This window comes from Tinamus guttatus, unplaced genomic scaffold, assembly GCF_059628265.1.
Source record: "Tinamus guttatus ecotype Peru unplaced genomic scaffold, ASM5962826v1 Tinamus_guttatus_pri_ptg000569l, whole genome shotgun sequence".
Taxonomy (NCBI): Eukaryota; Metazoa; Chordata; class Aves; order Tinamiformes; family Tinamidae; genus Tinamus; species Tinamus guttatus.
Genome location: NW_028289103.1, coordinates 126,080 through 141,276, shown reverse-complemented (window position 1 = coordinate 141,276; position 15,197 = coordinate 126,080). Strand labels below are relative to the sequence as shown.

The 15,197-nt window shown below is 42.2% G+C and overlaps 1 protein-coding gene across 1 annotated transcript in view; it reads left to right on the top strand.

The window, feature by feature from the left end:
* Positions 1-14,948, top strand: part of SNX30 (sorting nexin family member 30) — a 43,717-nt gene extending 28,769 nt beyond the window's left edge. The window contains exons 5-9 of the mRNA XM_088534572.1: positions 565-760; positions 1,411-1,610; positions 6,588-6,674; positions 11,774-11,926; positions 14,541-14,948. Of these exons, the coding sequence (XP_088390698.1) occupies positions 565-760; positions 1,411-1,610; positions 6,588-6,674; positions 11,774-11,926; positions 14,541-14,600 (696 nt within the window). The 3' untranslated portion in view covers positions 14,601-14,948. The remainder of the gene's footprint in view (positions 1-564; positions 761-1,410; positions 1,611-6,587; positions 6,675-11,773; positions 11,927-14,540) is intronic.
* Positions 14,949-15,197: the final 249 nt, after the last annotated feature.

Below are 15,197 nucleotides of genomic sequence, written 5' to 3'. Positions count from 1 at the left end.
AGACCCATCCTGAGCTGCAGTGCCAGTTTTGCTGTGATGTGCTTTTTTCTGTCTTCCCCCACCTTCTATGTGGCCACACGGTTGAGGTGAATGGGTTGCTGAGCATCTGGGCTTGGCTCAGTGCACTGAGTAGCTCTGTACTAAGCTATCGAAGCCATATGAATTTGTGTTGGTATTTTGAACTATGACTTGTATGCCATCTCTAGCATAGTGTGAATGAATGGTGTGAAGAGACTTGGTGGGAACAAACCTGTGCTAATATCATTACTTCTCTGGTGACAGTGCAAGAACAAGAGAAATTCTGGCCGTGCACCAAGAAAGGCTGCTTAGTGCTCACTTATAATATCTTTCATGCTATTCTCAGACCCGAATATATCTGTCTAGGGCTTGTCTTGCAGCAGTGCCTAGATGTGCAACTTGTACAAAGTGAGCATGAGTACCAGGCTAAATGGTAGAATCTTTTGTCTTTGCAGCATTTTGTTTTGACTGAAGGGTGTTCTTCATTTGTTAATCTTTCAATATGCAAGTAGAATATTTCTAATTTTTTTATTTGTACTTTGTCAGGATCTTAATGCTTACAAAAAGCAAGGAATGGCATTGCTGACAAAGGTGGGGGAGTCTGTCAAGTATGTCACAGGAGGCTACAAACTAAGAAGTCGGCCCCTGGAGTTTGCAGCTATTGGAGAGTATCTAGACACGTTCTCTCTAAAGCTTGGTACCATTGACAGAATAGCACAGCGGATTATCAAGGAGCAGTTGGGTAAGGACATACGGCATTCTTTCAAAATACTTCACACTGAGTGCTCTGCGTCTTAACTCTGGTTGGTAACACAGCTGAGAATTCATACCCTTGAATCTGGCTGTAACCAGCTGCATGCACTGACACTGAAAATCTAAATCTATTGCCTCTTGCAGTTGTAATGGCAATTGTTTAACACAATGACTTATCTTAGCTCAGTTCTATAAAAAATGGCCTTGTCATTATACAGGCCTACTTTCTTACTGAAAGTGTCATTTCTGTAAAGACTTTTGGAGCATAGTCTAGATTCCAGCTTGAAGAGTCCAGATAGAATTATGGGAATGGGAAGATAACTTCACAGACTTGTCTTGACAAAGCCAACTTTTGCATATGTTTAAGAGGGAACTTTGTTTCCTGTACAGGTGTGTCTGTACAGGAGGCTTGTAGGAGCAGTCAGTGAAGCAGGAGATAGCTTGGACTAGTCACCTATGCACATGTGGAGCTCCAACTGTTAGCGTGCTACAAGACTTGTAGTAAGGACAAGATTTTGTCCTTGGCAGGGCTCGAGTTTGCTGTGCCTTGTAGTATGTTCCTACTGTCTGTGAGTGTTTGTGTAACACTGTACCGTGCTCTTTCTCTTTTTATCTGCTTTTTTCTTCTGTCTTTTGCAGAATACTTGGTGGAGCTACGAGAATATGGACCTGTTTATTCAACGTGGGGTGGGTTGGAGGTTGAGTTAGCGGAGCCACTGGAAGGGGTGTCTGCCTGTATTGGGAACTGCTGCACAGCTCTTGAGGAACTCAGCGAAGACATGTCTGAAGACTTCCTGCCCGTGCTTAGGGAATATATATTGTACTCGGAATCGATGAAGGTAAAGGGAGCCCTGCAGCAGAAGAAACTGCTGTTGTGTTTTCGTGGGATGATACGTCAGTGAGTTCATTTTTCCTAGCTGTGAGGAGGCTTGTTGGTACAAGAAGAGGGAAATAAATAGTGGCTTAAAATAGGATTGTGTTTCCATTGTCAAGTCAGAACTTTCTATGTTTTGTGGGAAACTCCCCGTGTAGTAGTATCCATCTGCGTGCCAGTTGGGCAAGGTAAGGTCATAAAACTAGACTGCGCATGAAGTATCGGTGAGTCACTTCTCATGAGATGTCACATACCTACACAGCACTTGAACTGTTAGAAAATCAGGTGAATCTCAGATATTGAGCGTTGGGTCATGACCTGGCCCTGCAGAAAGCAGCACTAGCAGCTGTGCAGGCTGTCTCATGTATGCAGCGATGTTGGGTAGCTCCTCTTGGAACCATGTGTCCCAGTGGGAAATACGGTTCCCCCTTCTCCCCACGCAGCATCAGGATGCGTGTCATGCTGAGTTACTAACGCTCTGTGCTTACTAAATAACTGGCTAGAGATGTTGCATCGTGACTATTAATCTGTTTAAGAACAGATCTTATCGTTTATGGAAAAGTAATAAATGCTGTTTTAATACAGTCCTTAGCAGCAGGAAGAGAATAACTGAGTTAACATCACTGAAAAGCTAAGAGCTCTAGTTGTGACTGTAGCAGCTTTTTTGCAGCGCATCCATGGTGTACAGAATGTTGTAGCAGACCCTGCGTTGAGCACTAGCAAATTCCTCCTGAGGAATTTTCTCTTGGAAGAACTGCTATAAGGCTGTGGAATTACTTGTTTAGAGGTATTTAGCAAATTTTTGTGAACCTAGAGTCTGAACAAGGTAGACCTTTTCCATATTCTTAGTCCTTTTACAATTCTCAAAATAAGCATTTTAAACACTTGCAGAATTCTCTTCCCAACTTCATATGGTTACTTACCTGACTTCTCTCTTCTTCAGGAGAAGCACAGTGTTCTTGCACAAGGTTTGACACTAATCCTCATAGTTTATGTTTGCTTTCATGGTCATGGTGTTTGGCCCCAGCATAAACCAAATGCATTTGCATTACAGGACTGCTAACACCCAAGCATTGCTGGCACACTGAGCTGTGGATAGAAGTCTTGTCCCAAGGTGTTCAGGCTCATCCTCATTCTGTAGGAAAAACGTGTGTGTTACAAATAAGCAGAGCGTGAGGGTAGCGGTTAAAGCTTTTACCTCAAACATGTATCATAGCCCAGTGAGGATGACATCTAAAGTGGCAAACTGGGAAGTGCTTTTCCACAGATGCAGAGGGCTGAAGGGAGGAAAAGTTTTTTCTTGGAATGAGACAGTGTCAGTTGATGTCAGTGTGAGACACTAACAGTGTAACAGTGTCAGACACTAACTGCAGTCTCCAAGCTTTTAGATAGTCTTTTAGATAGTCTTTTGTCTCTCTCCTTCAGGTCTTCCAAATTGTTCTTACACTAAGTGACTGACGTACTTCTTTTGCCCAATGAACTCTTGCTTTCTTGCTTTATTTCCAGGTTATTGAATTGACTTCTATGAAGCCAAAAGAACCCATCGCTTTCCTTGTATTTCCCACTAACTGGCTGGATATAATCTGTTGTGTTGATGTGGTGGAACTATCACACTTGCAAAATAGCAGTTAGTAAAGGCTTACTGATAGGCTTGGATATCTTGTGAGCTTTACACTGCCTTAGAAGGGAGAATAAGGACTGTTGCTAGCCAAGATTTTGTCCCCCTTTTCCATCCCTTCCAAGAGCCAGAGCTGAAACCTATCAGGTTATACTTAGCTCAGCTTCTCTAGGCTAGAGGATGTCAATTTGCTACGACTGCAGTATGTAGGTACTACAATATTTTCCAAGGCTTTGTGAAATTCTCTAAGTAACCAAAAACGAGGCAATTCTTTAAACACAAGGGACTTTCTACTGAAAGAGCTCTCCTCTTCACTAGCAGTGCAGTCCTGATAATTAGTTGCTGAGAGGCCTGCTTGTGAAATTAAATAATGTTTTGGTCCTTCAGAGCAAAGATTCTTTTTCCACAGACACTTGATGGAAATTAAGCCGTGGCTATTTGCAGACTAATACAGCCTTTAGAGCTTTTTCTACTGCAAGCTGGACCCCAGCTATAGGCAGGGCAACTTGATTGGTAGAGTGGCTGTAGCTAGATGAATGCTCCTCAGAGCAAGGTGATTTTTACTTCTCGTAATTGATTCTCCCTTTAGTGTGCTAAAGAGCCTGTTCTACCTGGTGGGGCCAGTATATAGGGAGGAGTAGCCCCATACTTCTCACTGAGATGGATCGTTCCAGGGAACCCCTGTGTCTTGGCTCAGACAGGTAAATTAGTTTGAAAGCTCTGCAGAACCTGGGAGAGGTTAGCACTGTGGGCTTCACCTGAAGTGCATACTGGTTGTGGGTGGGAGAGGCATGTTATAAAACTGAGGCTGAGCGGGGGGAAAGCAGATCACATGTGAAATCTTAGTGCAGAGGAGGCGCTAATCAGCAAACATGCAGTAGGGCATTTCTGAGGTACACTGGTGTTCTGCTGGGAGGCACCTTGCAAATTCTGCTCTCAATAACTCTGTGCTTACATTAAAATGTTGTGCAAACTCTGCACACATAACACTACCAGCAAGGACTATCAAATCATGCAGTCTTCAGCTGTGTGCTTCAGCATTGCTGCTAATGCATATTTAAAGAACCATATCTTGAATAATTAATCATCTCTTTAAAAGAGTGCTGCAAATAAGGATTCATTCATGAGGTCTAGCGATAGTAGGAAGCTCTGTACAGTGCAACCAGCTTGTCATTGCTGCTTGAGAAAGGAGACTGGTGGCAGACTCCTGTGGATTTGGCCAAGTGGTGAAATGAACCGACTCATTACAACTGCTGGGACTAATGTTCTCTTCCCAACTAACTGAAATGTGTGTGTGAAAAAAACTAAAATTTCCCTCGCAAGTGTGTGTGTGGTTTTTAACTTCACTGCTCTGTAAAACAAGGCCTTAACTAGCAGAAGTATTGCATGGGTTGTGTAATTCTGAAATACTGGTCTTGTTTCCATATGAGGCAAATAAAAAGCAGAATCTGCATCTTTTTCTACCACTTTCAAGTCAGTCATTAATAGACACCTAAACCTGTGCTCAGTAGCATGTAGTTAATAGTCCATAGTGCTTGGGGAGAAATGGGACACCTGCCCTTTGCATTTAGTCTGCTGATACCTGTTAATCATTGGCTAATCTGGGTACAGATCTGTCTTACTACACTGACTGTGCTCAGCAAGACTGAATGCAATTGCAAGAGGCAGTTACTTCTCTGAAAATAAATTTCAGCTGAATTGAGTTCGAGAGGCAGTACAAAGTGGAAATACCTGTTACAGCACTCAAGCATGTAAGGGCTCTTCCACAACGTTGGGAAAGTTCCACATATTCTGAAACCAATGAGAATAATGTGTTTTTAAAGCTATAATGCTTGATTATATCCCTTTCTCCCTTCGGGGAGAAAAACAAAAAAGGCTTAAGCTATTGAAGATTTATGTTCTTACTTTTTTTTTTTCTTCACATAAATTGTTTCAACTTTTTGGGTGAGTCACTGTTCTTGCTTACCAAGAACTGCATTTTGTAAAGATATTGAAGGCAATGTCTCTTACCACTAATCCAGCTGCTGTAGTGTTCCCTCCTGTGGAATGACATATGTTTAGAACTGCAGGGGGATCTTTGCTTAGCTTACGAGGGAGAAAAGGGATGAAGATAATAAAGGTGTACAGACATTAATATAACTAATAAGAAACAAACGTAGACTGACTTCTACAGCTCTGAGATCTGCTTAAATTTTGAAACGGGTCTTACTGTAGGCAGCAGTTCGCATGACCAGTCCTCTTTGATTGGTCTTGCTGGAACTGTTAAAATGACTGGTTACCTCCTGTTGTCCTAGTGAGGTGGTAACTTCTGGGGTGCAGAAAGGAACAGGAACCCTTGAAGGACCATCTGGCCAAACGGTCTGCAAGGGGAGCTCTAATTTACAGGTGCCTCAGCAGTGAGTTTTGGCCTACCTGCCTCTAAGCACTTTTAATAATTTCATCAGCAGAATTAGAAAACATCAGTGATCATTTCATTTGTGAAGAGTAGAGAAATAAGTCACTTGGTATGAGACTAATGTTCTGTTTCGCAGACACAAAACTGCTTGTTCCATACTAGTACATTCTTTAAAAGACCTAATTTCTTTTAGTTTTTTCCAAAAGGTAAGAAAAATATGGCTCATGGATGCAGTACAGTATGAAAGTAGCATTTTTTATTGTCTGCTCTAAGAAGCATCTGTCATGCTTCTTGTAAAATGTCTGCTATGTGAGACTCCTGGAGCACAGTATTTCATGGGGGAAATGTGAGGTGTGCCTTTAATAAGCCTCCATCTGTGTGGTGTCTCCCCCTTCTCCCAGTCCCGAAACTGGTCTAAAACCAGGCTGAACTTAGTTTTAACATGGGAAGTAGCTGTTCACTCTAAAGGGCTTTAAATGAAAAGGGTAACATTACTACCTTTTATGGGATCTTTTCCTGACTCTGCTAGTCTGCTGCTTGAGGGTATCAAAAGCTTTGGACCAATCCATGGGAGCATTTATGCTTTTGTTGATCGTCTTCATGCTAATACTAGAGCCTCTGATGAATTGACTTAGCCAGGTTTATGTTCATGGTTATGTGTGAGCCTGTGCCTTACATTGCCCCAGCCCACCAGAAGGTTGTTCCCTCCCCAGCTCTCTGATCCTTCAAGTGCAGGAGGAGGCTTTCCACATAACTGCTCTTTACTTTTAAAAGCTATTTCATAAATCAGGTAAGAAAGGACAAAATACCGAGAGTCATGCTGGTGACTGAATCAGCACTTAAGCTGTATCACTTTGCAATTTCTTGTAGAGTGGGGAGGGCAGGAACAAGAGGGTCTGTCTCACAGCTATCTTTTCTCTTGCACTTAGAATGTGTTGAAGAAGAGAGACCAAGTTCAAGCGGAGTATGAAGCAAAACTGGAAGCAGTAGCTTTGAAAAAAGAAGAACGTCCAAAGGTTAGCACTTGAAACTACTGTACAAAAGCATCCTACACTTCAGCTGCTTTCTGAGAAATTGAAGAAAGCTTGCTTTGTCTAGGTCTGATTTCCTTTTTTGCAGTATAAGCAATTCCTCTCAGACTAGAGTTTGTTGGTGGCATGCTGGTGTCAAAGAAAGACCTAGGCATGAACGTACACTGCTTGTGTAGCTACATACTTGCTGTTGATCTCCCGTTGTTCAGAGCAGGGTAACTGCATACAGGCAGCAGCAGCAAATTATTCCTGTCCCATGGAAACATCTGAATAGACATCTGAACAGACAGAAACATCTCCCAGAATTTGTCTGGCAGAGGGTTTGGTGACACAGTCTGTAACAGTGGTGAAACACTCCCTGAAAGCTTAGTCATGTCTGCTGGCTGAGATAAGCTCCTCAGCCGTGGTGCTGCTGAACTACATTGTAGGGCACCTGCTAGACCCTTTCTGCTGGGGGGTCTTCTCATGAGATGCTGAACAGATGCATTAGCTGTCACTTGGTGATGGATTTATTTTGGTCAGGCTTCAGGTAGAAACAAAACTGTAAATCAGTGTGCTTGGGCTTCTACCTCTCTGTGCATATATCTTAAATCAGGACTTGGGCCAGGGATGGGAACAGGTTTTGTTTTGTCCCCCTGGTTTTTGTTTTGTTTTTGTTTTGTTTTGTTTGGGGTCTTTTATTGTTGTTTGTTTCTTTTTTGACTCCCTTTCTCTTTCAGTTCATAGCTGAGGGATCATTTTCCAGTATTAGGACTACTCTGTAATGATTTCTAACTGGAAGATCCACATTATGTTTTTAATTCAAAAGTTGTAGTCCTCCACAATAAGTCTAACTCATATTTCCCAGTCTTGTGCTTGTTTGTCACAGACTCTATGCATAGTGCCATTAAGATGGTTTAAATATACCGTGGTGCTCTCTGTTTCTGTCTGTCCCATACTGGGTGGTGTGCCCTTACTTCCTCAGAATGGTTTTATAAGAGCACCCACCCTGGTTCGCCTGGATGGAAATGAGTCTGCTGTGTCCAGCAAGCCACATGAAGCTCTTTAGGCATTTGGCATTACTAAGATCTTCATGCAATAGAACTGCTGAAGTGTGATAATCTCTCAACTACTAAAGGGTTTTGCATCTGACCTCTTACTGGCAATGTTGTGTAAGGCACAACACTTAGATAACTATCTAAACACTTCTTAGAATACTTGACACTCAAGTAACGTAAGCATTTATTTTGGCAAGCTGACACACCTTTTTTTGTAAAGCGAATATCTGCATGCAACACAGGTTGAAAAAGAATACAACTTTCTGAGTTCGTACAGCCGCCAGTTCCCCATTTTCAGATCCATTCTGTCATGAGCTGGTCCTTGTAATATGTTTTGCAGTCAGTGAGTTTGTAGTGTTGGCTATGACCTGCTGGCTGTAGTGCAGTGAATGGCTTTTGTGTTCCTCAGAGTATACTTAGCTGATTTGTAGGAAATGGCATTAAAAATATCCTTTTTTTTTTTTTAATCTCTAAATGAGAGCCTGTCTCTGCTCATTAATCTCTTCCACTGGAGGGCGTTCCAAGACTCACATAATCGTTCTGTATTCTCAGTGTCATCAGGTAGTTCTTAAATGGAGTTGATCAGCTTAAAACTCAGCAGAGTATAAATCTGGAAGGCTCATTGGGCTAATGCAAGTGACTACTCAGATACTGAGGTTTCCTTTGAAAGCATGGTATAGGTTCTCCCGTGACATTTTTTTTTGCTAGTTTCAAAGAAATACTGCAGTCTCTGCAGTGATGCTGCTCTTTTAGCAAGTGTAGTGGTGAGGTGCTCCTTGCACATTTTGACATGCTGGAGCCGTTTTTGCAGTAATCTGCCTAGCACAGTGAAGTGCAGATGTTATTTCCTCTTAGCAAGACAATATTCCCCTTTAATTACATTATTTGGTCTTTGACTTTCTGCCTTGAGGCTTTGCAGTGTGATGTTCTGTGGGGAAAATAACACGGCAGTACAGAACAAGAAGTAGAAGCTGGCCGTGTTAAGAGAAGGCAGGCTTGTAACCATGAGTGTTCCCAAAGACCTGGGAAGGCAGAAGCATCATGTACAGATCTAGATCACCTTGTAAATGTTTCTCACTGCTTTGGAACCTTTTGTTACTCAGTAATGAGGCCGTAGAGGGGATTTGAGAGACCTGACCTGTTCATGCTGTTAAGTAATGTCATCTATGCTTGACCGTGCTGAATTCTATAAGTGGGGCACACTTCATTAAAGTATTTGTCTTCACAGGAATTGCATAAAATGAAATACATTTAGGCACACTATTACTTATCGTATAATGAGGGGGGCAAACTGCTGAATATATCACTTTATTCTCAAGGCTTGTCTGCATGTATATCTCCTCTCAGTTTACGCTGATAAATGCTGCTGCTGACATAGTGATATGCCCTCCTAGAATGTCTTGGTGGTCCAGAAGGTTATCACTTCCATTCAAGTGTCATGAGAACAGCCATCTGTAGCAGTTGTAGCTACTTCCCCCAAAACCCAGTTTCTGTTTTCTCAGTGCTTTCCTGATAATGTAATATTAAATACTATCTACTGGTAAAAACAGATAAAAGCATCAAAATTGATTCCACTTATGCCCAGACTCGGTGTTTGAACTTTATAGTAGATGTCAAATGCTTAAAAGCTGCAGATTAAGTTAAAATCTTGGTTCTGCTACTGAGCTATGACCTCCATTTTGGGATGCTACTGTTTTAGAAGGAAAAGTATTTGCTGTTATGAGTAGGACCAGTGCAGAGGCTGCTTTCATGAAGCCTACAGAGATTTTCGTGAGGCTTGTTGCTGCCATTTCTTAAATAGAGCATACACAATGCATGTCGTGAGGATAGGGTTGTCCCTGTAGTTCTGTGCTTGAACAACATTCTCAGCCTAACCCGCAGGAGAACTGCCAGAGAACAACAAGAGATTCTTGTAAAACCCTGTGGTCACAGATCGTGGGAAAAAGAGAAAGAAGCTGATGAGTGCTTAAAAACTAAGTTGATTTGATTGATAAATCTTATCTGATTTTGCTTCTGGACTTCCTGAGCCTTTCAGTGATAGCCTAACAATTCCTACTAAGAGATCAGAGTGCTCAAATATGGCATAAGGCATGCCTGCCTTGAGAAGAGCATCTTGTAAGGCTTCCAGCACCCGGCTCGCTAGTTCTTGTCATTCAAGCTTACAAGCAAACTTCATTAGCAGACTGGATTCTTTAGCCAGAATTACGGTGCTTAGGGGCAGTGACAGGAGTGTGAAGTTATCAAGGCCTCAGGCTGCCTGTAGCACAAATCCACTCATCAGTACAAATCCTCATTTTCAAAGCGTTGGTCACACCAGAAACATTTAGGCAATAAAAGCTAAAGTGCTGTATCTTGACTGTAGTAGATAAACAGCACAGAGCTTTTCACACTTTTGCTAAACTAGCAAAAATACTAACTAAATAAAGCAAGAAAGTGTTTCAAGTGTTCAGGAAGCTGAGAAAATCATACACAGCTTCTCTTCCTTCTCCTCTTCACCTTTTGACTATCCAGAGCTCCCCTCCCTCAGATTAGTTATTAGTAAAAGTAGCTGCTTTGTATTAGAGAGCTCAAGACCTGATGGCTTCACTGCTTATTTCTCATCTCCACAACAGCAATGCAAGCACTTCATGGTTCAGTCCAAGACAGGGGCTTAAAGGAGAGAGATTTCTCCTCTTCCTACTAGGGCCAGGTTTGATGCATCAGCAAAGAGAAACTCAATCAAGAGACCTAAGTTTCTGTAAGTAACCACAGAATGACAGAATGGTTGAGTTTGGAAGGGACCTGAAGAGATCCAACCCCCTTGGTCCAGCAGGGACACCTAGAGCATGTGGCACAGGGTCAAGAGTGCTTTCTTACTAATTCATTCTCTTTTCCCATAAGAGGAAGAACAGGAAAGCTAGTCCCACTAAGCCACACTGAAATAATCTGTATAGAGTAATGGCAATGACTAGTGTCAACAGAATGATAAAATATTAAAATTATGCTACCTAGAAAACTCCTGCTAGCATTCTGTAGGCTTCAAGTCACTTACTGAAACTTCACAGATGCACAGCAGCACGCTTTCAGAGAACTTTTGGTGGCTCCTGTAAAGGAAAGGACTTGTTTTAAGTGCTCTGTTAAGGTTCCAAGTTCTATGATTTTATCTGAGTGTCACTGAAGTAGTGCCAAAACATCATTAAGCAGAATAAGTGTGTTAGTTTCTATTTGTTAATGTCAGTTTTCCAGCTTAGCTAGCAATGCCATGGGAAGTTCAAAATATTCTCCTTCCGTTCCCTGTGCGTAGCCCCTTGAAGCTGGGGAGAATGTCTCCTTTCAGATAACTGTACTGTGTGCTCAGTTCTGGCACGAACCGTGCCAGCACACGCAGGCTAATCCATGGCCTCGGAAGAGGAAACCTCTTAGCTCTATCATCAGAGTGACAAGTGGACTTCCTCTCTGGAAACCTCGTTTGCAAAAAAAAAAAGCTAAGAGGAGAACAAAAAACATTTGCAGAAGCCTATAGTGGTTCCTTGCATAATTGATATTTTCAGAAGACACCCTTTTTCCTCTGGGAGGTGGTAGGAGGGAAGAAGAGAGAATACGTAAGAGACTTTTCTCATGTAACAGGAAATTACAGTATTTTTCTCATGAATTAGGAAACACGTAATTCAACTGTAAATGGGGAGGGGGAGAGGAAGGTTGGTCTATAGGTGCAGTGATGTTGCTCCGCTTGAGAATCTGAAACCGAGTTTGGGCACCCAGCACATAAGCAGAATGGCTTTCCTCTTCCTGTGCCTCCAGTGAGCTCTTCATCAGCCTGTCTCCATCTCTGGCTTGGAGCTGGATGAACACAGCTGCCTGCCACCTCATGGAGTTTAGAACATGTTAAGTAACCCCTGTCTTCACCTTTTTGGGCCTTGCCTCCCTGCAGCCATTGCTGAGTTCATTTGAGGTAACCACTGGACTGTCACTTGCCCTTTTGTCCGTAGCCTTATTAAGAGAGATTTGTATTCATTCAGAGTCTAGCACTCACAGCAACTGTTTGAATCTTGATTTCCTTTGCTTCAGGTACCCACAGATGTTGAGAAATGTCAAGACCGTGTAGAGTGTTTCAATGCTGATCTGAAAGCAGATATGGAGAGATGGCAAAACAACAAGCGACAAGACTTTAGGCAACTACTCATGGGGATGGCAGATAAAAACATCCAGTACTACGAGAAGGTATGTGGCACTGCAGTAGCATTCACAGGAAAAAGGGCAGTTTGTTTTCCTCTGAGATGCTGGTGATGAATCTTCAGGAAATGTTCATGATGTCTAGCAGAAAAGAGTCTTGGATCCCTTAATGAATTCTAAAGCTGCTGAGAAAAAGAGGCTTCCACAACACTATTGCAGCCTGTTGAGCTACTGGTCATGCTCAAGTGATCGGCCTGAGAATAGCCATCTCTTGCAGGGTAAATCTGTAAGAGCACCTGGTGCTGGGTGCTTGCGTCTCTTGGTTTCAACTGCCAACTTTTGCATCATCAGCAGTAATTTCTCTTCTAAAGATAGTGGTGGTGTTTCTGTGAAACAAAAATCACGTGTACCAGTGATACTAACAAACTGGTAAATGTCTCGATTGCGGTTCTTGAGAATCAAACTACGTGGGTCAGTATGCACCCTTGGGTCCATATATAGGACAATGAAAATTCTAGCACTTCTGTCTTCTTTCACAAAGTACTTGTATATTGGTTCTGGAAATTTCTCGTCAAACATCTTTACCTGCTTTTTATGCTTTAGTTGGAGTGCCTGTGCTTGAGATTCAACATTGGGTGATTGTTTTTAAAGCAAAGGGGCCTTGGGAATTCAGCTGTATATCCTGTTCATATAATTTTCCTTGATATTAGAAGAAAATATTACTGAATGCTTGGGTTAGTACTTAGCCTATTAGGCTAATGTATGGCAACATACTTGATTTTTTTTTGCCTATTGCATTTTTTCCAGCTTACTCTAAAAGCGTTACGTCTCTGTGATGCTAGTATGCACTTCTTTTGTCCTTTCTATTGCATACTTTGTCTCTAGTTCATAGCTAGTCACACACAACTTCCTTCACCTTAATTTCTTTTTTCTGAGGCTGCTTGTCATGCTAGCTCCTTAAAGGAGACAGTAAAATAATCCAGAGGAGTAACCACAGCTGGGCTCAGTTAGTTGATTTTATTCCCCAGTGCAAGATTTTTGTGATAGCAGCATCCCCCATTAACTGGTGGGATTTTATAGGGATAGACTTATCAATTTGTAAATAGCAATTAGCACAACTAAATGGAGTACAGCGCTTGTCCCAGTAAAGGTTAGTAGAGTTTCCTCACCCTGAGTGTACGGTGGGCTCTCAGTCTTGCAAGCAGTTGACAAATGCTAGTGTTTCTGCACCCTGGATGCACAGAGGACTCAACATAATGAGGAGTTCCCTTATCCCAGCGTCCCAGGTGAGGGAGGGATGCTCAGGGTCCAGCTGGAGGAGCCGCTCAGGTGTCGTTACCGATCCCTGCTCAGCTCGTCAGTGCTTTATACCCCTGGGGAGGGGGTACGTGACGGTGCTGTGGTCGTCCTCAGCAGGTGATCCTTCCAGAATCATCATCCATGACAGTATCTGCCCTTTGCACCATCAGTGAGGTGGGTTTCGGTCCCTTATCAGACGTTTTGCAAGGGTATCAGTTCTTTAGCCAGTTGGGTGCTGTTTACAAATTTTAGCAAAGTGAGACTGCCTCGCCTCCGCAAGACGTCCCACTTCCCTATCATGTTGTTGGGAAGAGTACCCAAGCTTCTCCACCGCTTTTCTGCCACGTTGGCCGAGTTCGTACAGCTCAGTGGTTTTGTTGTTAACTCTTTACCTGCCCTTCGCTGCTGTAATAAGGGATCAAAGACTAACTGAATGTCCATCAGTGTCCCTATGGCTGAGTATAGCGTTTGCATGTCTTAATTTTGCTCCTCTTTGCAGCAAGGAATACTTTTATTAAGAAAGCATCTAATCAGTTCAGAATGTACAACCAGAAGTACTCTGTCCACCTTCACTAAAATTAATAAAAGATTAGGAAAAAGCTTAGTCAGTAGTAACTTGTGACTATAAAAGCTGGGGATGAGTTTGCCTCTACCCAGTGTTTTACTAGAACACGTTTGATGGTCTGCTTTATCCATTTGGAATTGTGCGCTGTTGGGAAATAATGACATAAACAAGGGCTACACATCAGGTGAGTATTCATGATTAGGAAATAAGTTCAAGTCCTGGAGAAACCTTCTGAAAGCCCACAAGCCAGACTCCCCATTTGTTTTACTATTGTCGGTTATACAAACGCAGTGGGGTCAAGTCTCTGAATTTGGCTGAGGTATCTTGTATCTCTGAAAAACCTACCTCCTTAGATTTTTTCAGTAAGTTTGGTGGATGTAGTTTATAATGCTTGCTATTATAAACCACCAGTTAAACCAGCCATCTCTGACAGATGTGCCACAAAAATGTGAACTGCTGCCAAAACTAGTTTATCTGCCTAGCTGGTAGCTCTTTTCTTTTTAACTTTAGCAGAATTTAGTTGATGCTGAGAAATAATGGTTATTGTGAAAGAGTTTTTTTTATTGACTTGGGCTGTCTGTGAGTTGGAGGGCTTTATTTTATTTTGGTAAGGAAATTATTTTTTTTTTCCTAGCACTTGCTGTTGGAGCCCTTACTTTTTACCTGCAATAACCTACAAAAGAGGCTACTTTCTGGTAGCCTTCCTGAACTCACGTTCCACAGATCTGGATGGGTGGGTTAAAAATTACAGCAAGCTGCATACAGTCTGTTTATTTAACCTTTATTTCTTTTCTTCAGTGCCTTACGGCGTGGGAGTCGATAATACCACTATTGCAAGACAAGCCAGAGACCAAATAAGAAGCACCTTCATGGACAGTCTAGCACTTGTGTGCTCAGTACCACTAGGCATACTGGAACTGTATGAAGGACTCTCTTGTTGAGTTAACTGAAGTGCCAGCTGTGTTTGGGCTGGAACAGACCTTCTGAAAACTATTTGATTTTTTTCCTCATTGTCTGTGTTTAAACTGGGATATATTTCATCTTTTTGAGTTACCTTGAATGGTTCCTTCTCCATCCTATGGAGTAATCCTGGGATTATAGTGAAAGTGCATGGGGATCTAAATAAAACTTACCTCTTTAGTCTAGAAGGAACTGATGAGTGGAACACTAAAAAGATGAAAATAAACTCTACTGCAAGGTGCCAAATGACGTCTTTATTACCATTCTGTTTTGTTTGATTTAAAAAAAAAAAATTATTGCTATCATGCAGTACTTCCTAACCACTCCTTATGTGTGTTGTAGATGGAGAGGGAAAGGCTGGAAAGGAGGGTTTTCTGTTTTGCTACCACTTGTATGGTCCATCTAGATAAATTGTTTTTCTGTACTTTTCTGTGTGGGATTTGGGCTGGCTCTAGATCGAACATACTGTCACCATCTGCAGAAGGCCTGAGGTGC